At 45.6% G+C, this 27,070-nt stretch overlaps 1 protein-coding gene across 2 annotated transcripts; it reads left to right on the top strand.

Annotated features, from left to right (window-relative positions):
- Positions 1 to 1,771: 1,771 nt before the first annotated feature.
- Positions 1,772 to 27,070, top strand: epc1a (enhancer of polycomb homolog 1 a). 2 transcript variants are annotated; one of them, XM_084450782.1, is made up of 15 exons: positions 1,772 to 1,908; positions 5,118 to 5,277; positions 9,628 to 9,787; positions 10,868 to 11,013; positions 11,427 to 11,633; positions 11,785 to 11,933; positions 12,816 to 12,972; positions 13,623 to 13,781; positions 14,651 to 14,740; positions 15,014 to 15,162; positions 15,722 to 16,143; positions 22,672 to 22,799; positions 22,996 to 23,137; positions 26,319 to 26,673; positions 26,969 to 27,070. In XM_084450782.1, the coding sequence occupies exons 3-15, from the start codon at positions 9,688 to 9,690 to the stop codon at positions 27,039 to 27,041; spliced, it is 2,277 nt and encodes a 758-aa protein (XP_084306908.1). In that variant the 5' UTR covers positions 1,772 to 1,908; positions 5,118 to 5,277; positions 9,628 to 9,687; the 3' UTR covers positions 27,042 to 27,070. The 2 variants fall into 2 exon arrangements, with proteins under 2 accessions (XP_084306908.1, XP_084306907.1); XM_084450781.1 differs by lacking the exons at positions 1,772 to 1,908; positions 5,118 to 5,277 and adding an exon at positions 7,545 to 7,775.

Raw genomic sequence — 27,070 nt, 5'->3', positions numbered from 1 at the left:
GTGGCCGGTGGGGCTGTGGCCACCATGTTAAAATGACTAGCCACCCACTGCCTTCCCACCAACTGACAAGCCCCAGTCATTCTAATGTTTTCTAAGACGTTTTACTGTGCCTGCCCCCTAAGATTTCAGTGGCTACATCTGCCTCCCCCACTAGAAAATATGTTCTGCATGCACCACGTGCCACACACACATACACACTCATACTCCCTGACAGACACTCTCAATGTTGAAAGAGTAAAAACCTCTGATAAACAAATTGGAAAAAAATAAAAACTCCATTGAGACCCAGAAGTCCTTATCCTTAATATAAAATATGAAAATAATATGTCTAAATGCAATTCCCTCTGCTTTATCGGAATTTCCATGGTTCATTTGCACAGATATTTAAAGATTGTTCCATTTAGTCTGGCAGAGCTGCCATGTGAGACCAATGCGGACCATTTAATTTCAAACCTTCATTTATACTCATAAAGCACTGAGGTTTCCCTCATTTACAGTGTTGACGAGTTCACACAAATAAATAAATAACAACAGAACAAATACAATATATAATAATAATGATTAAAAACAGCAGGTCGAAGTACAAAAATGAAAAGTCATGGATTTAAACTCTGAGATTGAAGGAAGTACCTCAAGCTTTAGAGTATGTTGTAAAATATTCCATGTGAACATCATGGAAAAAAAGCAGCTCTACCAAGTTCAGAATGCACTCGAGGAACCCTAAAAACAAGCCGATCGTTTGATCGGGTCTGGTAGGTACCAAGGCTCCGGTCCAACAGAGACGAGATGTATGGTGGAAGTTTACCAATAATGGCTTTGAAAATAAACAAATACATACCAGTGATAGTTACGCCTTAAAGAGAGAGGAGACCAGCCTACCTTATCATAAAACCACAGAGTGGTGGGTGTCATAACTATCACCCGTAATAAATCTTAGGGCAGAATGGTAGACAGAGTCTAGGGGTTTCAGGGTAGTCAAAGACCATGGAGGAGAAAACACTGCATGATGATTTTGGAGCAGAGGCCATTACATAGGTCTGCACTGCCCTCTAGATGAAGATATGATCCATTCAACACTCTCTCACCCATATAATTTTACTTGTAATGTGTCTCCCCACCCCAGACTCCCCTCATAGCAACTGAATGCAAGTGAGAAGATAGGGGGAGCCAAGGTGAGGAAGCTTTAAAAGAAGGTTTGTGCGAAGGAATAGGGAGGGGCACAGTGAGGGTAAACCAGCTCTACCTCCGCCTGGGAAGAGAATGCTGCATAACACTGCAACAGTATTGAGAGGGAGTGCATGGCTACTGCAGCAGCACTCGTTGTCACGAGTTTGATGGTTCTCGATCTGATCCACTGCAAAGACATACATATATATATGCTTATACTTTGGGTGCCTGATTAATAAATTATGAATTAATTAATTCATATTTATTCCATGTGAATTAAACAGATAGTGTAGAGCCGTTGCCATAGCAAACGTGTGTAAAGGGGGTTGAACATGGATGGGGTTTAATGAATTGACTGGAATTATATCGGACCCTTTTTGACTGAGCTCATCGGTCTCGAGTTCTCTCCACAGGTGATTGGTGGCATTGACTATCCAATCACAGATCGGCTACAAAGTTGTTAACCCTTCTAGCTTTGGTCACTGAAGCTCTTCAACCGAAATATCTTTTAAGTCCAGAGAAATCTATTTATCGACCAAGACGACGATTTATTTAGATAGATATCTCTTCATAGGCTTGGATTGTCACGTAGAAAGCAAGGAAATATTGCCTATAGTATTTGATGATCGGTCGCTAGCTAGTTGCTAGCACAACTAGCTAAAGAGTTAGCTACCCTAGGTAGGTAGCCAGCTAGCATGACGACCAGAACTGTCATCCTCCTCCTCCCTGGCGATTTAAAAGGTAAATTCCATGTCTGTCAGTTTTGTCTCTTTTTATATTGTTTTGGCCAGGCAGTGTTGAATGAAATATCGTCGTCATCCAAGTGTTCAAAAGTTTGTAGTTAGTTTGTTGCATCCCTTAGTTAGCTGGTGCTATAGCTTTATGATATGGCTGAGCTAAGTTAGCTAACGTTAGATAAGCTAGCTCGCTAACGCCGTTATGGCGCAGGGGCAGTATGCTGGAATGTCCTAGCAACCCAAATGAGCAGCCAAAGTAAAGTAAATCATTATGCTAATTAGTTTGGCCATCACGAAATTATCGCCTTTAGTGTGATGCCATCTGTCTGGATGTATAAACTCTTTCGGGATTGATTAGTAGCCTGCTAAATGCCAAACAATAATTGTCTTTTAGCTACGTTAGTTAACGTTAGCTGTAGAATAATTGGCTTTAGTTGGCTAACGTTAGTGAATTGATAGCTGTCGCTTGCTAGCTAATGAAACGAATGTAAGGTTGTGCATTTGTTTGAGGAGCTAACTAACTTAATTGTTTGTTTTTCCTCGAATGAACTTAACGTTTAGTCGTACCCATCCTGCTAGCTAGCTAATTACAGCACTCAATCCTTTGTTAGTGTTAACGTACTAGCAGCTAGCACTAGCTATTTATTTTCTCTGTATCTTTAAAGTTAACTTAATGTTAATTTGCTGACGTTATATCCGAGTTTTCTTTTAACGTTACCTAACGTTAACGTTTTGAATGTCAGTGAGTCTGCCAGCAGTCACGCCACCTTCAGTCGATCATATTGTTGTGGCTTGTGCCCTTGATTTGTTTATGCAGATTTTAGGTGAATTGTCTTAGAATAGTAGCCTGTCTAGCTAGCTACTCTGATGTAAGATCACTTAGATCAGCCCAGATAGGGGTTGAGTGTAGTAGACAAGCTAGCTACGTTGTTTTCTAGTGCACTCCTGTTTTCTCCTTCCCTCGTCTTGATCACTATGCTTAACGTTCCATTTCGATCCTGCTGTATTATTTTCTCAAATTAATTGTTTGCTTGCTCTCTGTGGGGTAACTGGCTGTCCAACACAAATGATAGACACATATCATGCGCCTCTCTTATCAAAAGTTGACTCAAGTCTCAACTTGCCTAACAGCAACATCACTGAAGTAGGGGTGGCTAGATGGCGCTATTTTGTCCACTGGTAGAGAGTATAGAGGGTATTGTTGCTATGTCTATATTTGCGATTAACTGGCGAGACCATCCTGATCTCGTGAGCGCAAATTCTGTTTCTCTTCTGGGATAATCAGTCTGGAAACTCTCCCATGTAAAAGGCTTGTGCTAGAGGCATTGCTGGGTTTCGGCGATTGGATAAACCCATGGTCTTCCAAACCCAGTCGAGTGAAGAGCAAAAACATTTTAATTCAGTTATTTGCTGTTCTTGAAGTTATGCCCACCAGTTCTGATACTGTGCAGCATCAACACCAAACGCCTGTAGCGATGTTATGATTTTTGAGGAGAGAGGCGGCCGATTGGTCACATACAACTGGAATCGAGCACAAACATTAAGCTATATGCTACATTATTGAAGACGTAGAGAAGTACAGGGATGTGGTTGAGCGATTCATCAGATGGTCAGAGGAGAACCAGCACCAACTCAACATCAGCAAAACCAAGGAGCTGACGGTGAACTTCAAGAAGGAATAAGAGACCCCCAACCCCTATTACCATTCAGGGGGAGGAAATTGAGATGGTGGACTCGTACAAGTTCCTGGGAATGCGCCTGAACAACAAACTGGACTGGACTGACAACACTGAGGAAAGCAGAAGTTCTTCCTTAGGAGGCTCAGGTCATTTGATGTGTGTAGCAAGCTGCTGCGGGTGTTCTACCAATCCATGGTAGCCAGCACACTGTTCTTTGCTGTTGCCTGCTGGGGAGGCAGCACTAGCTCTGGGGAGACAAACAAACTGAACAAGCTAGTAAGGTAGGCCAGCTCTGTTTGGGGGCAACAACTGGACAGCCTGGAGGCCGTGGTGGAGAGGAGGATGAGGGACAAACCGAAGTCCATCCTGGACAACCTGTCTCACACACACATCGCACTCTATAACAGTGCCTGAGTGTTCCTGAGTGTGTGTGTATGTGTATGTGTTAGGGATGTTAATCGACTATCGATTAATTGCCGATAAGAATTTTCTCAAGTAAGATTTGGTTACTCGATTACATGCTTAATGGAACAGAACTTTTTTGGGGGAACGTTTTCAACGGGAGTTGCGTGAAATGTATAGAAAGAGAAAAAAGCTTGCACATCCACTAGGTGGGCCAGGTGCAGGACAAACCAGCAAACAGTAGCCTAAATGAAAAAAGTAGCGTCCGCACACTGGAAGTAATATGAAGGACTATTCCCAGGAGTTTATTTTAACGTTTCGATCAAGTGAAGCTGATGAAGATCTACTTGATCGAAACGTTAAAATAAACTTTTTTCATGTTGCGTGAAATGTAATCATGATTTAAGGCTAATTGGGATGCCGGTAAATTTCAACGACACAGCGGAAGAAGACAAAAAAAGTGAAGCGAGCAAAGCGCAGTCCAGCGCGGGACGTTCTTATCAATTAATCGACTTGTTTGTTAAGGTTAACAGTTATCGATTAATGAAATTCCTTGAAATTTGCAACCCTAGTATGTGTGTGTGTATGTGTGTATGTTTGAGTATCATTATACATATTTATACAGACTGTATATATGTATGTATATATTTTGTATTTATGCATACTGTATTTTTCTGGTAATGTAATTTAATCTGTTATGTATATTCTCTGTGTATTCTTTATTCTGCTGTAGCTTTTCCCCCCACTGCTGCTGTACTTTTCTGCTGCTGAAACTTTAAAGTATCTTATCTATCTGTAACCCAAATGGGAGAGAATGTGACCTCAGGAGATCAGGATGGTCTCAACTATTGTTGTGATGCCTTACATCAAAGCCTCCTCAAAATATTGGTTGGGATACAGTTAGGATCCTCACTGTATCCTCTTGATATGTCATCAGGTCTTATCATAAAGTGCCTCCTTGTCCACAGACCATCATACTCTGATCATTGGCTACATCGCCTGTGGAGCTGTATGTGTAGTAGTAGCCTTTCTACTCACAGGACACCCAATCAACACTTGTAATCTACATGGAAGCTATACCTCGTTGTGTTTGTCTGCGTTAATCATTCAGTGCATTTTCTTTGTTTTCAAGAACTTCACAGCCCAGGTACAGAGTCATCTTTATTTCAAGGTTCAAGATCTGTCTTATCTTTACCCAATGGATAATCATAATGGAGTATGCTGTCATCGTTTGGATCACTCACTCGTGATGGATCACCTCATGGCAGGAGTCCTTACCATCATAAATACAGGTCAGCTTCTGTTTCCCTAATCTAAGGCTGTTTTTCCACTAAATAGTACCGGGTCAACTTGATTCAACTTGACTCTACTCGCTTTTGGCCGGGGGGGGGGGGTTCACTTCGGTTTCCACTGCAGATAGGCACCACACCCCCCACGTCAACGTCATTGGGAGCTCCAGAACCACATTTTTGGTTTTGCTCTTTTGAACACAATGAGCGAAACAGTGAGAAATTGGTATAAGTATGACATGTTCGGCGATGTTATCATAACATTTACTATGATAAAGAGTTTTTACATTTCTCTATTTTACCATTGGCACAGCCTCTTTCCCAGGAAAGAACATTTCAACCATTTCACATGAGTAGCTGTCAGCTTGAGTGAAAGCTGCAGGTGTTGTTACAATAAATCCCCAATGTAGCGTTACCTCTACAGCATGCTGCTGGCACTGCTCTCTGAGGCATTACAACTCTACTGTTGCTTTTGAAGTGAAATGGGCACTCCTCCCCTCATTTAACCCAAGTTGAAAGACAAACTATATCTTAAATTAGAACTAAGACCTGTGTGAATTTCAACCCGTATGTGTGTGTGTCTCCCCCCCCCCCCCCCCCAAGTTCCCGTGTACAGTGGCTGAGTTTCCGTTGCCATTTCCCAGACTAATCAGTAGTCTGTGGTGTTTTCACGTCACCTTTTGGCTCGCTCCAACTCGCTCGGAACCTCAAAGGTGGTGATCCGAAAAAAGTAGCAATTCGACTCACCTCTACTTGCTGTGCGGTGGAAGCGCACTCTGAAGAAGATACCATAGCTATTGAACCACAAAGTTGTAGAAGTGAAAGGGTATTTCCATCCACATCAACATTCATGAACATTTTGCCTGAAAAAACTGTCCATAGGTTGTAGACCACCAAGACGCATTTAAATACCAAAATGTGTATTTTATTTTTTACACCAGATGCACTGGAATAGAAACCACATGTGGATACTCCACATAGAAATCGCATTAAATACCAGATGTCCCAAAAAGCCAGCAATCGATGGTGCACCCAGGTAGGCAGTATTTATTTATTGGTGGATTTATTGGTATTCAACCAATTCATCTCGGTTAAACTAGGCTTTGATGACTCAAGCTTTGAATGACTCATCCTGATTCTAAGCTTGGCACCCACAACCACTATTTATTGTATGATCTCTAGTACTACAGCTGCCTGGCTAGCCATGCTAGATGCATATTCATCTCTCATTACCTTTTGGACTTTGTGTCTGAAATTTGAAATTGGTAAAGGTAATATTTAAGCAATTACTCCCATGTTTTGGGTGTGGCTGTGTTCGTCATGTTGACGAACAGTGAAAAGTTGATTGGTTCACACGTTTGTCTGTCTGTCAAAATCAACCAAACTCTTATGAGCATAATGCAGTTCACTATTCAACAGAACACAAGAGGGCGGCATTCACCGATAAATAGTAGGCAGAAGGCCACTTGATCCGTAGCTTTTCTTTAGTGTAAGAATTTGCTTTTTACCGTATTGTAAGCTATTATACAAATTAGTTCTGCCACAGCAGTGAACTCACACTAATGACATTGATTGCACAAACTTCATTACACAATAGTCTCTTTTTGTTGTGCATAATATTTACTATAATCAGTATATCAGAATACTTTGACCATATTTAATCAATCAAGGCTGAATGTTAACTGTTTGGCTATTACATTTTGACATGCATCCCACGTCAAGTTTGCAAGCCAATGAAAGTTTGTATTGCATTTATTTAAATGGTGACATTGTGCCGTTTTACTGTGATTTTGTTCAGTGGGTGCCTTATGCTTATTGCCTCACTAGTTGTTAAGAGGTTTTTCTGTCTCACGTGCCTGTCACTTCTTACGATTTCACTTCTGCTTGGGAGTCTCCTTGGAATTATTTTGATACTTCATCCACGCACTGTCATCCCAGTGTATGAGGTACGCTACACACCTCCATCGAATTCTCGCCCATCGCCCCCCTCCCCCCCTCCCGGGCTCTGCGCACGCGCGCGAACCTGTGTGGGAATGGTTGTTGTGTGATCGGGGGTTGGGCCGCCAGGAACGATCGGAGAGCTGCAAGAGTTTGTAATGTCCGCCATGTTGGCCATGGCGTATTGAACCAGGGAGGGAGAGCGGAGCCGAGGAAAAAAGAGACCGACAGAGAGCGACCAAGACCCGGGCCTGCCCGGCTCTGTGCGCACTGCAATAGATCTATACAGCAAGCCAATCGAACGGTTGACTCCTAGAGAACGTTACAGATTCATCCATGAGAACTCGAAACAGAACTCTTGCTATTCTTAGGAGATCGGATAGATTTATGCTGGATCTTGTATTATAAAAATGAGTAAATTGTCGTTTCGGGCACGGGCGCTGGACGCTACCAAGCCTCTACCCGTCTTCCGCTGCGAGGACTTGCCCGACCTGCACGAATATGCCTCTATCAACCGGGCAGTGCCGCAAATGCCAACGGGGATGGAAAAAGAGGAGGAATCGGTATGTTTTATTGTTGCAAAACGAACACACGAATGTAGATATATTTTCACATTATGTGGGCGCCCCTATCTTTCCTGCGCAAGCTTGCGCAAAATGGACGCCATGTCTGTTTTTCGTCCACACGGTAGAATACGATGAATGTCGCACATTGCATCGCCATTCTACTACTTATATAATTATAAGTGCGTATTGGCTCAATATTTGATTCATTAGCCGTGTTATATAATCTTGTTTTGCTTAGAATTGCATCAGAAGGCACAAAGGAGTCACGTGACTAGTTTCTCATCCTCCATTTTGTTGACTTTCTCTTTGGTAAAGACAGTTGGGGATGGGCCTGGAAAAGAGGTGCACTTGCAGCGAACACTTGCAAGGGGGAGACAGAGCAGACGGGTCGCTTCCATGTTTTTGGAGAACGAGACGTGAATGACAGTCCATGACAGCTCGTAACAAACAGACACGTGTGTTCACCTCCCTTGATAAAAGTTGTATGAGGTCAGAACATAATCCAGAGCAGTGTATATGGGCGCACTGGACACAATTTGCGACGTGTCTATGCATGCCAGGCCCGCCTGTGATGGAATTAATAGAATCTGCCACAACCAATGTGTTGTGTGCAAGCATTTTTTTTTTGGGCTGCGTCAGAGAGAGTGCATGATGCAAAACAAATAGACCAAATCATTTGCTAAACATCTCAAACAGCCCCTTCCAGAATGTCTTCAGCATCATGACCTGGTGGGCCCTGACTCCTCACCCCATCAGGGGGCCTGGAAGGGAAGGGGACTCCCTATTTCTAAATTGCCACCGTAAATACAAACAGGGAATAAGGATGTAGGGAACATATGACTGAGTGAAGTCAGTAGCAGGCATTTGACCAGCCCCTCCCCTTCTCTGACTCTCCTTGTCTCTCTGTTACCATAACAGCCCTGAGTGACAGGGGGGATGAAACTGTTTTACTACCACGGGCTGAAATGCTGTGCATGGCTGCCAGATGCCTGCCTGCCCCATATTCTCACCAGTGGGACCACACTTGACCAGACTGGCTGTGACTGGGCTATATAGGCCTTGTAGCTAAGCTTCTATGTGCTTTATAGTCACAACAGTGACTGAAGATATACTCATTGCAGTGGACACTGGTACACCCATTTAGTACTAGTACCCTTTTTGCCTTGGCCTGAATTATTCATGCCATTGATTCAACAAGGTAGCCTTCTGCACATACACCACTGTTGTAAATGGCTGTTATTTCAGTATTTGTGGCCTTCCTGTTAGCTTGATTGAGTCTGACCGGTCTCATCTGACCTCTCGCAACAAGGTGTTTTTGCCCACAGATCCACTCAATGGATGTTTTTTGTTCTGTTTTGTTCCATTCTCTGTAAACTCGTGAAAATCCAAAGAGGCCAGCTGTTTCTACGATGCTAGAAATGGCACGTCTTGGCACCAACAATCATACCACGGTCAAAGTCGCTGAGATTACGCATCTTGCTCAATCTAAAAAATAACTAAACCTCATCACCATGTCTACATGCTTTATATATTGAGTTGCAGCCACACGATTGGCTGTTTGGAGAAGCAGGCTATTTTCATCAGCTAGCAGGTGTATCTAATAAAGCAGGAATTGAGTGTAGATAGAGGGAACTTTAGCATGTTCGTGGAGAGACTACCATTTACCACAAGCAGTCTGAAAATGGTCATGACCGCCGGTGGCTTCGTGTCACATCAAACCCAAACCCTCTCACCATTTCCTTTTGATAGATTGACGGAGAGCGCGTTTTGCTGTGCGCGCTACCCGTATTGCGCTTTGAGGGAACAGAACGTGGTCACGTCATTTCCTCCCCCCCCCCCCCCTCTACAGGAGCACCACCTCCAGCGGGCCATCTCAGCGCAGCAGGTGTACGGGGAGAAGAGGGACAGCATGGTCATCCCCGTCCCCGAGGCGGAGAGCAACATCGCCTACTACGAGTCCCTCTACCCCGGGGACTTCAAGATGCCAAAGCAGCTCATTCACATACAGCGTGAGCAACGGCTACTCTTAATTTCACTAGTGTGTGTGTGTGTGTGTGTGTGTGTGTGTGTGTGTGTGTGTGTGTGTGTGTGTGTGTGTGTGTGTGTGTGTGTGTGTGTGTGGTCTGCGGTCTGCAGTCAGTCAGTCAGTCATGCTTGTCTCGTCAATGTTTTATTTTTGTTTTTTATTTTGTCTGGGTCTGGGCTGTCAGGTGGCGCTCTTCAGTGGTGCTGTTTAGTGAACGTCTGGGAGTGCGGCTGCATGCTCGGGATTGTGGCAGCCCGCAGGGCTACCTCTAATAGCAGCTGCATGATACCAGAGGTGTCCCGCTGTCTGAAAGCATTTGAGCACTCCAGCACTGGGAGGTGTGTGTCTGTGTCTGTGTGTGTGTGTGTGTGTGAAGGGGGGCATAGGCAAAGTCCAACCCACAGACTGATGGGAGGAGAGTGGACCACACTTTCTGGGTGTGTGTAACCCCCCCCCCCAGGGATCATCACACAGACCCATTTCCCCTCACAGAACCCTGTGTGCATCTAGTCTGTGTGCTCCATCTCTAGAAAGGGGATATAGAGGACAGATGTGGAAACAAAGCTTAGCCATATAGCCTTTGTCCTGGCATGGCAGCCCAGCGGTGAGAGTGTGTGTGAAGGCTCCAAGTAGCCATGTGTCAGCCATGTAAAAGCAACTGGGGACTTAATGAGGTTCAGCAGCTTGTTTGCAATTTGAGTATATGCATCAGAGAAAATTGACATGAGAGAATATTCCAGATAAATCAACCTCGGTCTTGATCACTTCATCCATCTGTTAGAAGTCAATGATGCCAAGGGCCTAGCCCTCTTTAGTTGACACTTCGCAGGCAGGATTTGGTTCTCTCTGTTACGTACCATTTGAGTGAATAAAACGGTCGGTGAAAATCACTCTTTTATAAACGCATTCCATTGAAGTTCTCAATGCAATGCCACTGCGAACCTTGACCCCAGTGTTTTCCTGTGGCCGGAGGTATGCCCGCCCTCTGACCTGGCTCGCCTTCTGCTTCCCTTCAGTGCCGCTCACCCCCCTCTCTCTCTCACTCTCTCTCCTCTCATCACAGCTTTCAGTTTGGATACAGAGCAGCCGGACTACGACCTGGATTCGGAGGACGAGGCGTTTGTGAATAAGCTGAAGAAGAAGATGGAGATCACCCCACTGCAGTTTGAGGAGATGATCGACCGTCTGGAGAAAGGCAGCGGCCAGCAGGCAAGGAACATTACATTCCACGCTAGCCGTTTCGCGGACGCTTTTATCCGAAGCAATTGACGATAATTGCGTTAACGTAGGAAGTAAGTGTTGTACTACTGCCTGCCAGAACTCGCAAGTACATCTCCTTTCTAAACAAGTGACTAAGAGCATAATCTAGTGCTAAGGCCAAAGAGTAGAAAATAAAAATGCAATAGGTGCTTAAGAGGGAGGATCCTGGTAGTACTTGTTGAAGAGGTGAGTTTTTCAGCCTGCAGCCGAAAGATGGGGCAGCGGCTCTGCTGTCCTGATGTCAGTGGGCAGTTCATTCCACCACTGCGGGGCCCGGACAGAAAAGAGCCGTGACTGTGTGTCGAGCGCAGGGGCCTCATATCTCTCCTTTTGCCAACTCTCCCTGTTCCACCGGCCCTCAGGCGGTGAGCCTCCAGGAGGCCAAGCTCCTGCTGAAGGAGGACGACGAGCTGATCAAGGAGGTGTACGACTACTGGAGCCGCAAGAGGAAAGGCTGCAAGAGTGGCTCCCTCCACCCCACCGTGAAGCAGGAGAAGAGGGACGGCTCCAGCACCAGTGACCCCTATGTGGCCTTCCGCCGGCGGACAGAGAAGATGCAGACCCGGAAGGTCAGTCTCTCTGGGTATCGTGGTCAGGGGTGCGCGTGCGTGCTTGTTTGCGATTGTGATGGGTCAGTGTGCATATCGGTTGAAGAAGGTGTGTTTTCAGAGCGTTAAGTGAAACACTATTCACGTGCGTCTCTTCACGTGGTGTTTGCAGAACCGCAAGAACGACGAGGCATCCTACGAGAAGATGCTGAAGTTGAGGAGGGACCTCAGTCGAGCCGTCACCATCCTGGAGATGATCAAGAGGAGGGAGAAGAGCAAGAGAGAGCTGCTGCACCTCACACTGGAGATCGTGGAGAAGAGGTGAGGCCAGTTTGGAGAAGCTCTCTGCATGTTGTCTAGAAATGGATCTATTGTGTTTTTAAAACCCATTTTTTCCCCGAAGTGCTTCTTCTGAAGGCCTGCGGGCTACGGTTATTGATGCTGATGGCACCAAGGTCCTTGTGGCATGGCCCACCTGTCTGGTTGATGAGGCCTTGGATATTTGTCAACCTCGTAAAGCCAAGGAGATCTCGTTCATTAAGAGGCCAGCTAGCTGTGCGAGGCTGCCGCAGACGCCATGTATCTTTAACGGCGTTAGGCTCGGCTGCACATGTTAATTGGTAGCATCACTCTGTATCTCAGCGCTGCATGCATTATCAATTCAAGCCCCTCCCCCCTCGTTTGGCTGGGAAGGTCGAACGAAACGAGCTCGCCGACCCTTCCTCCGCTGCCCTCTCCAAGCTAGTGCTGTTTACTAGGCCCGCAGGCCTGTTTTCTTTTTGACAGCATTGAGCTCCAGCGGTATTTCCACGTACCTTCGGCTGCGGCTCTCGCCATCTATCTGAACATGACATCTGAATGAAACGTCTTTCGTCTCAAAGTAGCCTGTCACCGTCAGCTTAAATTGGAAACCCCCCCCCCCCCTTCCTTCTCCTTGACGCGCTTTTGATTTGTAGTGACATTTCAATTTCCCCTCCTGTTATCAGAGGCTTGTCTGTGTAGCGCTCCGCAGGGATTTTTTAAACCGGCAGAGACCGGGCTCATTCTAGTCCTGACAGTACCCCTGTGCTTGCTGGGCCTCGGCCGACAGACCCAGGTGGTCTGTACGGAATACGCTAGCTTTCTCCACTGTTTGCGTATCAAGTCTCTCGATTTGTCTTTTAAACGGATTATCCTCCCTCTCTCTCCCCCTCTCCCCGCCAGGAACGTCATGCCGGACTTTGGCAGCGAGGTGATGGCCGAGGCCCTGGCCCAGCGGGCCCTGGTCAAGCCTGTCTACACCATCCCCCTCATCCCCCTGTCCAGCAGCAACCAGTACCGCCACCAGGACCACATAGACCTGAAGGACTACAAGACCAAGGTGAGGGCGGGGTGGACCGGACCGTGGACCCCCTTGGCAGTCCCTCCTCCTCAGCTTGCCCCTTTGGATACGTCTCCATTAGCCGTATTACCTCTTTTTTTCTCACCCTCCTCTTCTTTACCTCCGTCCCCCGGGGTCCCCTGTCCTTTGTCCCCTGTTCAGCCAGCTGCTTGACTCGCACTATTGTTTCCATCCTGGCATCTATTGGCGTAACACCACCTACCCACTCCTCCCTCCCTCCCCACCAGCGCTCATTCCTTTGATTCGACCCACCCCTCCTCCTGCCTCCTTCACTCCCAACACCCTCTGTCTGTGTCCCCACAGGGGTTGAGGTCTGAATAGGAGTTCACTAGCCCCCAACAGTGGTGAAGTGTGTTCAATCAGTGAGGGGGGCGGGGGGGCCTTTGTGGGGGGACAAGCGCATGCGCGCACACACACACACACACACACCATCTGCCTGGGCGCCGGCATCTGGCGCGTGCCTCCATCTGCATATCAATTACCCCGAACTCAATGTTATTTCTGCGCACACGCGCACACTGAAAGCTGTATAGAGAAAGGGTCTACAAACCAGCGGGCACGTCGCCATAGGCTTCAGGGCCCCTGACTGCGTGTGTGTGACGCCATTTCCGCTCTGTCGTCGTCCTCAGCCCGAGAAGACCGAGGTTGTCCGGACGAAGAGGAAATACGAGAAGAAGCCCAAGATCCCGCCGCTGTCGGCGCCCCAGCACTCAGGCCCCTCCGTGTTCAACCCCAAGGACCTAAACCAGTACGACTTCCCCAGCTCAGACGATGAGCCTTTCTCCCAGGTACACACGCGCTGCCACCAAGACCAGAGCTGTGTTCGGAATCGCTCTCTATTCACTATATAGTGCACTATATAGGGCGTCAGCTATTTTGTTTGTAGTGTCCGAATTTTCGTTCCATATATAGTCCACTATTTATTACCCACAATTCACCTTGATTTACAGGGAACAGTGCATGTACCCTACATTTTCTCCGTTCCCTAGATAGTTCACTACATGGTGAACCCTATATAGGGAATAGGGAGTGAGGGAACGAGGGAGCGATTCCGAACACAGCTCATGAGTATCACATAGCTCTAGTCGGAGCAATACTTCCTTTACACATGATCGATGTTGCGGTAGTCGTCAACACACCTGGGTCAAATAAATCGATCCCAGAATTTAATAGCTTTCGCACTTTGACTACAGGTGCATCCCAAAACATTAGAATATTGTGCAAGTTCATTATTTTCCATGATTTAATTCAAAAAGTGAAACTTTAATGTATTCTAGATCCATTACACGAAGTGAAATATTTCAAGCCTTTTTTGTTTTAATCCTTATGATTATACAGTATGTTAAGTATGTTCATTTATACACTCAATACTTGGTCAGGGCTAATTTTGCACAAATTACTGCATCAACGTGGAGCGTGGCATGGAGGCAATCAGCCTTGAAATATTCATATGTAATGAATATATAATATATGAAAGTGTAATTAATTATACTACAGAAAACAATTAAATTTCCACAAATACTAATTTTCTGTGATCCACCTGTATACCATTGCAAAGTCTAACACCATGACTGTATTTAGAAATGGTATTTGACCCCAGGCCTGACTAGCTTGTGTTTGTTTCTCTAACTCCGTGCCGTCCTACTCCTGGGTTTAGATCCACTCAGGTTCCTCTGAGGCCGAGGAGGAGAATGACCCAGATGGCTGCTACGCATTTCGCAGGAAGGCCGGCTGTCAGTACTACGCTGTGAGTGCCCTCCCCTGACACACACACACACACACAGTCTATTTTTAGCCCTCTGTGGCCGAGTGGCCAGTCTGTCTGCTGAGGCCGTTTCTCTTCTACGCTCTGGTGGCCAGAGATCAATGCACTGAGATTCTCTCTCTCTCTCTCTCTCTCTCTCTCTGTTTCCATTGTCCGTTTCACTTCTCCCTTCTCTCCCCCTGCCTTTCTTTCATACTCTCTCTCACTTTCATCCCCATTCCCACTCTCACCTACTCTCTCCCTCCCTCCCTCCAGTCTCGTTTGGACCAGAGCGGCAACTGGCCCTGGGTGAGCCCGGAGGAGGGCGGGCGAGGCGACCCGCGCTTCCGCTACTGCCTCACCTCCCTGACCGTACCCCGGCGCTGCCTCGGGCTGGCACGACGACGTGTGGGCAGAGGGGGCAGGTGAGTTCACCCCAGACCCCGCCCTTTCTACGTCCGCGCCTGCTGTCGGCTCAGAATCACTGTGTGCTTTTCACATTGGTCACATTGTGCAGCGCAGAGCTGTTATGGCTGCACTGTTTTCCCTGGAACTGTTTTTCTGTATCAGTCTTTTTGGCGGGGGATTTGAGCTGTGCTGCGGAGAAGTAGCCACAGACGAGTCAGGCTGGAACAACGGTGTGAAAGAAGTCCGACCTTTTAGATGAGGCTCCGCCACCGTCACTGCGGAGATACCGGTTCACTAGCCGAGACTGGAAATAAACTCCCTCTTTTCAACACGGGCAGAAGCAACACGGGCAGAAGCAACTTATCAGGCCACGGAGATAGTGCAGAATTCACTTCTCATGCCCTTCCTCGTTGGCTTCCTTGCCAGATGACATTTAATTACGGCTGCAACGTTTAATCACGGTGAAAGACACCCCAAGGCTCAAGATGTATCAAAAGGCAAACCTGTGTGTGTATGTTTCTGTGGTGCATTTTTGTGTGTGACAGCTGTTAACAAGTGTCTGTGGTTCCGTTGCAGGGTCTTGCTGGACAGAGCCCACTCGGACCTGGACGGCGTCTTTCACAGTCTGGACTCGGACCCCGAGACGGAACCACTCGCCTCGTCACCAAGCTCGCCACTACGCAACTCCTCCTCAGTCAGTACCTCAGCAAACAATACCTCGAGTCCAACCAACACCACCACCCTTCCGCCTTCCTCCTCCTCTTCATCGCCGTCATCATCAGCACACGTGGACCTCAATCGGATTCTGTTGAACATTAAGTCATGCCGCTGGAGGCACTTTAGACCGCGGACGCTATCCCATCACCCCCTGAGTGGAAGTGACACGTCACGGAGAGGATTTAGGGGATTCGGGCGAACGGCGTCGGGGCAGCCCCAGGCACTGGGCGCAGCAGGAGCCTCGCAACACCGCACGGGCCCTCCGCCTGCCCCTGTACATGGTGAGCTCCTTCGTCAAACACATTTAGGCATGGGCCAGTTATCGCTTTCACGGTATACCTCAGTGTGAAAAAGTCACTGTTCCAAAATCACTAACATTCCGTTGCGACGGTAAGCTCCTGACGGTATACGTTCCATAACCCCAAAGTTGGAATTTTGAATCTCGAGTAATGTTACCAGTCGCCAAAAACATGCTGCAGCAGTGAGTTTGTGTAGAACCCATCACCCATCAGCTACATGTAAGGGATAATTCATTACGAGTAGGGATGGGTATCGTTAGGATTTTATCGATACTCTTATCAATACTACTCTACCACTTTGGGACTCCTACACTGCTTGGGTCAATGGGACTTGGCCTTCAAATTGGCCTTCATTTCCATAGTGGACTGTCACTGTAATATAGTGATCCCGTGTGATACTTGTCCAGCCATCGCTGGTTAAGCTATTTTTGACACATTGGCAAGCTCACCTATGATGTTTCTCTTTTCATCTGCATGCCAAACAGGTATGATGGTGTCCGATAATGTGCCTCTGGAAAGGGGCTGGTAACTTGGGTTAAGGGCTGTGGTCATCTCTCTACAGTAATAATGTTAACTGTTAACAGTAACAGTTACTAACATCAGAAGACAGACTAAACTGTGGTTACTCACGTAGCTAGCTACAGCAACCGAAAATATTTTCATTTCATCTCTCACAACAAAAATGTCCGTTAAGTGGTATGCTAATTTTCGCCACGTTAAACTCCATTGACTTATGCTAAAAACATTAGCAATCTTAATGTCTGCAATTGTTAGCATTCACTTTGGGGGGCGACCCTCCAAGGCAATAATATATTATATTAGAAATGAAATACATTTTGTTAAGTGGCAAAGAAAATGCCCAGAGATACTGTGAAACTGGTATTTTTGTCTAAGGTTATCATACTGTCAAAATCTCATCCCGGCCCATGCCTACACACATGCACATACACCTACACACATTTCTGCATTTCTGTTTGACCTCGTCACAAACGGCTCTCTCAGAAATTTCTGGCACAGCTCTCTCCCAACAGAGTCTTAAGTGTTAAATGAATGGTTGAAAATGTGAGATCTTTTGAGAATGCATCTCGTGTGTGGGAAATAGGGATGTCACGGTGTGGATTTTTTCCCACCGACTAATAAACCCATGACAACGCTGGTGTTACCGGTAACACCGTCTACAATAAGAGTACTTACTGTACCTTTGCCTTACATTGAACAGCACTGTTATGTATTTGAATTTGGCATTGTGTATGCCTCCACGGCTTGCTTGCAAATGCGCGATCACAGTAAGGTAACATATAAATGTTACACTCGGTCCTGTGCTTCTTTATAATCAGAATTTGTTTATTGCCATGTAGTTTTTCAACAGCTTCTAGGAATATACACCATGCCTGAAGCAAATTCCTAGTATGTTGGAAAAACTATATATTCTAGTTATAAAGTAAACACAGGACCCAGTGTAATCTTACCTTACAGGAACACTGCTAGAATAGGCTGCTAGCCTACGCTTGCCAGCAAGCTCATGGCAACAGCCACTCCTTGGTGGCTAGATTAGCTGCTTAAATAATTATGCTGAAATGATGAGGGCTTTCTCTGGCGTCATTGATTATAGTGTGTGTGTTTGTGCAGAAGGTGAGAGATGTTTCCTAAAACGATGGCTCACAGTGTTATTTAGCTACATTTTTCAGTGTGTGTGTGTCACAGTCCACACAAACCCCCTCTGCATGTTGAAGTGAGCATCCTATGGGTTTGTGTGGAGGAATGACTGCCTGCCTCCTGACCTGGCAATTAGAGATGGTGTTGGTATAAATGGATTGATACATGGAGCTGGGTCTTCAGGCAGGGGCTGGAGAGACACAGCAGGCGGCACGCAAACCACCTGACCAGGGCTTACAACTGAACTTGTTGCTTCTGGATTCTCATGGCTTACAATTTACAATATGATCATTTAGTCTATGCTTTTAGCCAAAGCGACATAAGAATAAGTGTTTGGCTCTAGGGCACAACAGTAGACAATGATTGTCAAGTGGCCAGGCCCAGTCGTATTAGGGATGTGCGCAGCGGCTATTTTCACTGATGACTAGACGGTGGTTTTGTAACAGACTATACAACTAGTCTAACTCGTATTTATTTTTATTTTTATATGGGCCTGTGTCTGCAATCAAGTTTATCTAATGGTGTTGTAATGGAACATAGCCTAGTTGATCTGTGATTCCCCCACCGTTTGGCATGCATGTGGACCGTGGATTAAGTGCAAAATGTAACTAAGGGCGCTTTCACACCTAAAGGTCTAGACCAAGGTCCGAACCAGAATCCTGTTTGGCGCTTTCACGTTTGTTATTTTTTTATTGATTAGTTCCATAACTTGCGCTTTCACACCAGCGGACCAAAGGATTTTTGGTGGCAGACCTACATTATGTCGTCATCGCTTGCATGGGGGTGCGTCTCCCTATACTTGACACTGATTGGTCACTTCCTATAATTGATCTGAAAGTGCGAACCTTTGATTTCACATTAGGCAGCAGCGAACCTTGGTTCAAGCCAAGACCACCTCTTGAGGTCGGACCAAAGACCAAGTCTTTGATCCGCGCACCGTGGTCCAGGAGGTTTCACACCTGTCAATTTGGTTCGGATCAAACTGGACAGTCTGAAAGTCCAGACTAAACAACGTAGGTGTGAAAGGTTACTAAGTAATAACCCCTAAAATCTCGATGCCGCAGTGAAAAGATACGCAAGACAGATGCGCGTGGTGAGTTTTCCGCAACAATTTTTTGATTATGCAAAAATCCCTTCTGTGTTCACATGAAGGGGGTGTGTTGTATCCCAATACCATTTCGCATTGCAAAAACTTGCACCGTTTATCTCTACAACCCAGTTTGTAACTTGCAATAAGATTAATAGAGGCCTATTCGTCTAAGCATTTTCGCCATTCTTAATTATCAAAAGAGATATTGGTCTCACTCCCTTTCGGAGCAGGTATTGCGCAACATGGAGCGCGTATTGCGCAACACTGAGCAGGTATTGTGCAACATAACCACATGTTCGCCAGCTATCCATCTCTCAGAGAGAATGATGCAGTCTTTTTCTGTGAGGAGACTCGAGCAGTCTTTCAATGCTTTCCACTGCTGACTCACAAATAATGCATAAACAGTGCACATAAAATTACATTTAAATAATAGGCCTATTGTGCAAAAAAAAAGCCTAACAAAATGCAGGCTAGATTTGAAAACGTTCAGCCAGGTGTAGGCTGGCCTATAGGCAAAAAATAAATGTGTTGATACTGCAAAATGGTTTCATTTCTGCTGACCACTACACAACTGATTTAATAATTTCAATAATATCAGGTGATTGCTTTGAATGTTAAAGATAAGTTGAAACTGAGGTACCGATTTGCAAGCTGGTAGCCTACAGTGGGTCTTCGCTCAGTGGGATAAGTGGTTCAGAGTCCAGTATCGCTCCAGCTTATCTTGAGTTGATGGCATAGTCCCATTTGCAGTTTATTTTTTTTATTTTTTTTTTGTGGACCAATGTTTGAATATAATTTGGCTTCAAAACGACAGCCACAGTCTTAATTGTAGCCTAATTTAACATATGGCAACTAGGTCAGGGGTGCCATTGCCACTTAAGTGTGCTCACATTAACATTTGTGCAAATATAGCCATCGGTTTGTGAAAGACTGCAACAATGGGAACATGCATATCACTGAACTGCCAGAGCAGCCTGTTCTTTGGTTTATTACCCACCCACCAGGTGCAACCCATATAGTGTGACGGTAACTATAGCGCACGTCTATACGCCTGAGTACTGTGAGTGAGGTGACTATTTAAATCTTTTTATAAAATCTAGAATCAGGCCAAAATTTCCCAATCAGTACATCCCTAGTTGCCATGGGGTGTAGTCTGCAACAATGTTTTGCTATGTTTTGGTAGGTGGTAGATGTCGAAGTAGCATCCACATGAATGTGAATGTGAAGCTAAGACCAAGGTTTCACAGCAGAACATTGCCCAGAGCATCACACTGCTTCCGCCAGCTTGTATTCTTCAGTGTTTTAAATGTTTTGGCTGATTGGTACACTCAATGGCCACTTTATTAATTACACCTATCTAGTATCGGGTAGGACCCCCTTTGCCTCCAGAACAGCCTGAATTCTTCATGGCATGGATTCAACAAAGTGCCCTTCTACCCCACTGGTGTACACAGCTTTTGTTTGAGCACTTGTGGCCTTTCTCTTAGCTCAAAGAAGGTGTTTTTTCCCAAAGAACTGCTCCCCTGGATGTTTTTTGTTTATGGCACCATTCTCCGAACTCTAGAGACTGTATGTTACTGTTACTTAACTCTACAGACTGTGAAAATCCCAGTAGAGCAGCTGTTTCTGAGATGCTAGAATCACCACGTCCATCACCAATAAGCACACCACAGTCAAAGTCTCTTAGATCACGAGTCTTGCCCATTCTGATGTTTGGTCGGAACAACAACTTAAGTCAGGTTTCCACCACACTAAAAAGTACCAACTTGACCCTACTTTTTTTTTTGGATAGCCTCCTTCGAGGTTCCGAGTGAGCTGAAAGATGACGAACGTTGCAGACTACTGATTGGTCAGGCAACGTACAAAGGAATCAAGGCCACTTGTAGACGACTGTACACGGGATCGCAAACAAATTAACAATAGCTGCGACCATGAGCTACTGAGTAGGCTACAAGCATTTCAATCTGGCTGATTCCTCTCCTCGTCTAATTAGTGGATTAGTGGTCTTGACTCACCGGACAGGTCTTGGGTCATTAGTTTATTACAGCCCAGTGCCCAATCAGTGGTGACGGAAGATTTTCCTCGCCTAATCAGATTCAATCCATACTACGTGAAACATCAACAACCTTGCAGCTGACGATTGTATTGGTTTAAAGAAATACAGCGCTGGCACAGCATAAATTAAGTGTGGAGATGGGTCTGGCCATGCAAGACTAGTGGATTAGCTGAACAGCTGCAACAACCGACCAAGGGAGCTATAGAGCTGCCTATTCTGTGTTTTGGGGCTTGCCTTTTTCTGTCAACTTTGAAGCCGAAATATTTGCATTTAGTCAATTAGCTGAGGTGTTGGTGCTGAAGCTGCAACCATCTCTTCTGAACAAAAAAACGCTCTCTCCCGTTGCCATCTATTGCTCTTCATGTTAGTGTGGGCGGCCGAAACTCAGTGTTTTCTCAAAAGCACCACTAGCGCAACACAATTTTTTTCAAAATGCTTGTATAGTATTGCTTTCAAAACTCTAGTACCATACTACTTTTTCAGTACCGGTATACAGTGCAACACTAGTTGTAGCCACATGATTAGGAGGAGCAGTCAACAAGCAGATGTACCTAATAAACTGGCAACTAACTCCCTAGTTTGAATACTATGAAAATCCTTACTATGTCTGGAGGACTGTTTTTGATAAGGAATCCACTTTTTGCAGCTGATGCTAATGTGAGTTAGAATAATAATGTGATGTGATGTAGACAAGGATGATTATACTTCATCTGTTAGCAGTGCTTGTTATACTCTGCTGGTGAATTATATCTTTTAGAAGTAACCAATAGAATTTGCATATGACAGTGAAAACATACTTGGACTGAATATAATTCTCCGGTGTATTTTTCAGTGATGTGGATGAGTAGAGACACCTCTCTGTGTCCTGTTCAGATTGATTTCTTACCTCCTAGAAACATGTCTTGGCCTCTTTGATCTTCAAGTATTGTATTGGTGTGGGCGCAAGATGGCGATGCCTTTATCCGTCCACTCCAGTGGCCAGGATCTAGCAATGTTCCGGGAAGCCGTTAAAACATTCACAAATGTCTTTGTTGACATGTAAACAAGTTAAACGTGCATCATCACATCAGTATTTGTCATACCCTCTATCGACCCACCTCTTGATTGGTGTTCTACATGCCCTCAATTCCTGCCTTTCGCCATCCGTAATGAACCAGCTCCAGGCTGACGAGCTTAGTGCAATTTCCTGCAGCAGCTGTGTCCTGTTAAACTGTTTCCACAAGGCTGAGATGAGGCCAGCTCTCTTGAGGGAGAGTCTTACCAGGTTGATTGGGAGATAGAATGGCTCAATCATGGCATGAGTCATTGTGAGTCAAGTGAGTACAGCAAGGTGATACTTCTGACCTCATAGAAAGTTTCTCAAGTCATGCCAAGGACCAGGTTTCTATTGGGAGGCCCTGGTGTGATGTCTAATACAGGCTTTTTTGCATAGCCCAGGTTGTCTGCTTTGGCGGTATAGAGTGAAATGGTGGTAGCCAGTTGTGCACTCTTAAACATTGCGGAACTCTTAATTTATTCTGGCTCCATGTGTTGTGTACATTGTCCCAGCAGATATTGAACCCATGCCACGATGATTTTCGTGGGTGTGGGTGTGTGAAAGTGTTTGGGGTGGGGGGTTGCTTCTTAAGACCTAGTAAGCATGCTCCAGGACAACCTCCGCCTGTCCACAGTGTTCATCCCTCTGACCAGTGTGTTTGTTTCCATCCAGTGTTCACAGAAGAGCAGTACCAGCAGCACCAAGAGCAGCTGGCTCTCATGCAGAAACAGCAGCTGGAGCAGATCCAACAGCAGCAGCAGGCCAACGACACCACCACGACCACAACACCCAACACACAGGTCAGTACTAACCTCCTCACACACCTCAGTCAACACACAAACACACCCACTTGTGAATAGTTCCTACCACTGTGTGTGTGAATAGTTCCTACCACTGTGTGTGTGTGTGTATTTTAAACCTCTGCCTATGTGCTGTAGCTGTCCAATGTTGCTCACCTGGTGGGTGGGTGTGTGTGTGTGTGTGTCCTCTTTTCAGGTTATTGTAGTTAAGACGCTAGACCAAGCCAGCGCCCAGTTTGCTGCCTCTGCCCTAGTGACGACAGATCAGCTGTTGGCCTTCAAGTCCAAGGAGGAGGGGGTGCTGGGAGGTGGAGTCAACGGGGTCCTCCCGGGTTCAGGTGAGTTCACTGTAGTGCTTATGTAGCATAAGGGGTTCCTTATTGACCATCTGGAGAGAGCAGTTCTCTTATCGACCATGCTTGGGACAAGATGCACTTTCGACTAAGAATTTTCTTAATATGCAAGATTTAGTTTAGGGCTGACCCGAGTAATTCGAGTATTGCACTATTCGTTCGGTAGGGTGGTATTCATAGCTTAATTCAGTATCCAGAGCTTTGTTTGTTTGTTTGTACAAAACTTGCAAAAGTAGCTCAAATTACAATGGTATCTGAGCCGATACTGCTCTCATACACTACTTGTAAGAATGTCCCGATACTCCAAATCAATACCAACGTCATCATGAAAGTTTTAAACCGACATCACACAGATTTGAAAACCGGTTCATCAAAATTGTCTAGAGGACATTTTAAGACACAAATTAAACTACATTGTTACTACCAAACATTGTCTAGCTTTATTATAATTTTTATTAAAAATGTGTGACGTCGCTGCTATAGATGGTCGATTAGGGAACCCCTTCCACCGAAAACTGTCCTTAAGGGGAGACACCCCAGGTGAATAGGAAAAAAAAAAAGCCTTAATAGGTTTCACCATCAAACTCCCTGTTAGGTACATTAAGGAGCATCTTTTTTGTATTACAAGTTTTCTGAAATCTTATGGATTAATATGCAAATTGGGCATTATATGCGCTAATTTGCATAATTTGGGGACATAATTTTTTTTAAATTGGTTCAAGCCAGATTCAAAATTCTTGCTTCATTTTGTTCACATATCCCTATTTAAAACTTTGGCCAGGGGGATTTTTGATATCTCTTTTCTTCACTTCAGAAATCAGAAAATACTGTCAACAGTCATAAAAAGACCAATTCTCGCCATGTTTTAGGGATAAACTGGTATATAAATCAGGCTATGAATTAAATTTAAAAAATCCCCCTTGGCCAAACCCTTCAGAATATGGATTGGAACAAAACTGGGAAGTTAGGTGTATGTAGGTGCTACTCAAGTGGTGGTTTTGATGTCCCTAAGATGAGAAATAACTCATTTTGAGAAAACGGCCTTTGAAAATTTGTATTGTAAAAAACCATACATTTGCATTGTAAACCAGTATTTACAAACACAATATCCAATCACATCATTAGTAACAACATTACACAACATCTGAAAACACATAGAAACTGAATAACACAGCATGTTGTGTATTCAAAATAGTCCAGGAGTAGACATTTTGTATAGAGAAGCAAGACCTGTTTAGTTGGAAGCCCACTCGCCACGTCAAGGTACAGCCCACGAGTGGGATGTTAGTAAGACAAGACTAGAGACGAGACAATGTTAGTAGGGAAGAGAACATTCCCTATTAGAAAGCTTGTATTATTTTGTTAAACAGATCATGGACAAAGATAGACACATTTGACGAGGACATGCATGAGAAAACAGATTATCTAACTTTTTGTGTTTTTTTAAGCGTTTTACATGGAGAAAACATGAATGAATGAATGAACGAATGAATGAACATGAAGAGTAAGCTGATTCATAAATACACAGGACAAGATGTGGTAAACAATGCAGGGTAAACACCAATAGAAGCTTAATATAGATTGCCAAACAAACAAGTGATATAACCATCGTCAAAAGCAACACCATAGGAGACATCAAGCTACGCCGTGATAGGTCTACAGAGTCACTCCTCAGATGGCACCACACTAGCTATCCACAAAACTGTTCTAGGCAGCTGGTTTGTAGAACCCACTCAGCTGCAGTTCACAAAACTGTTCTAAGCAGCTGGTCTGTAGAACCCACTCAGCTGCAGTCCACAAATTGTCCTAAAACCACAATATGTTCCTGGTGCGCATGGGGTTGTCATCAGTGAAGCAGACTACCCTATATTGCCGCCTTCATGTTGTCCACTGAACGCTGGTTATTGAGAATTATTGTAATAATTCTCAATAACTGTAATAATTTTGTAACATTTTGCATTTATTGGCAGTCAGCTTACCTACCTCTGGGTCCACATCTGCATATGCCTGCCTAATCTGCTCTCTGCTTCTGTGCAAGGACTCCAGACCTCTCTCTATTTCAGCAACTGAAATTAAAACAGTTTATTTGGTCAGTTTATGGATGCATGTAGAAATGCCACAGGTAGAGAGAGGGAGACTACTGTGCATATGTAGGCTATAGGCTTCTGATATTGGCTAGAGAGAGAGAGAGAGAGAGAGAGAGAGGGAACACGTTTCAATAGCCTACCTGTCACCCTCTTGTCATCTTTCTGATACGTTTTCAGATGAAGCCCTGGGATCCCTAACACTTTACTAATCTTTTGGAGAGCTGCATACCCCATCCCTAACTCGTGCGCTAAGAGGACCATCCTCACATTGACATCAAATGCAACATCATTCCTAGTTGTATCATGAAGCCGAGTCGATGTGTAGACACTTTTGCGATAGCCATTGCTCACAAAGACTGCACTCTAAGAGCAAAGTACTACAGAACCCACTGTTCTGAGGATCTATGTTAATTTTAAGACCAGTCCCTGCACAATTAGGACAAATCAACCCAGTTGTCAGCTCATTCAAACGCGCCGCATCTCTCTGCTGCTCACTGGACATGCTAACGCTAGCCTCATCTTCCTGCTGCTCACTGGACATGCTAGCACCGGCTAATGACAACTTGCACGAATAGGCACTTTATATCTCATAAATGTAAACCTTTCCATTTAGTTTCTCTTGTTTTCTGTTCAACCTTGCGGGCAAACACTGTTGTCGTTGTTGCTTATTACGTTTAGAACGCTTTACAGACGGAATTGTTTTGATTAGATATAAGGAAGTGGAAACGTGTCACATGACGCGCTGAACCTATCACGTTCTCAGAAATCAACAACAGCCAATGAGATTTCACGGTTAGCATCAAACCCGCCTTTGTATTTCCACGATTGGTTGCTAATACAAATGAAACTAACAGGTTTGGTTGCGATAATAGTGTGCTAGAGAGCCAGAGCTTTCTAAAGACCCCGGATGAAGGGATCCAGACGAAAGAAACGCTGCGAGAAGTTCCGAAAAAAGGCAAACTAGCACAAAATCTCACTAACGTTGATGTGTATTACATGGGACGGCTGAGGGTTTGTCAGTGGACTTGACCATGTTGAGGATGTGGACTAAGCTCTTGTTTGTCGTCTCCGTACTCCAGGCGTCTACAAGGGCTTGCACCTCACCAGCACCAGCTCCGCCCCACACCACGCCAACCAGTCGGCACCACCCACCTTCCTCCAGGCCTCCACCAACACCGCCACCCCTCCCCCCGCCAACGCCGCTCTCGCACCCGCCGCCGGCGCCCACGCCACGCCGCTGGGGCACCTGGGACACGCCGCCAACGCCACTCAGGTCCTGATCGGGAACAATATCCGTCTGAGCGTGCCCACCGGGCGCCACATACCCAGGACCCTCAACGCGGTGCCCTCGTCTGCCTTAAAGCTGGCTGCCGCCGCCACCAGCTGTCAGATGCCCAAGGTCACCGGGACGTCCTCTATAGACATGGGCTCCAGGTGAGCGAGAGAGAGAGAGAGGCTCACACAAACATACCGCTTTGTTGACAAAGGCCATATTTGACGTGAGCCTTAACATTAACTGAACCAGCAGCCTTTTAGGTGACAAGGCTGTTCTGGATAGCCCCACTTTAGATTCAAGATGAGTGTCTTCATGCTTTTTATGTCTTAGTCACCAACTGTGTGGCGTCGTTTAGGTCATTTATTTATTTTGTGTCGGAATACTACGCTGGTTGACCCTGTTTTCTGTCCCCCTCCCCCCCCCCCCCCCCCTCCCCCCCCCTCCCCCCCCCAGGGATAATCATGACCAAGACAAGCCCGCTCTGAACAGCCTAGCAGACAACACAATGGCCATGGAGGTGACGTAGTGATGGTGGTCCCTGCCCCCCCCCCCTCC

The sequence above is a fragment of the Borostomias antarcticus genome, assembly GCF_949987555.1.
Source record: "Borostomias antarcticus genome assembly, chromosome: 2".
NCBI classification, from domain to species: domain Eukaryota; kingdom Metazoa; phylum Chordata; class Actinopteri; order Stomiiformes; family Stomiidae; genus Borostomias; species Borostomias antarcticus.
The sequence above is the reverse complement of the archived record's forward strand: the minus strand, read 5'-3'. Positions and strand labels throughout refer to the sequence as shown.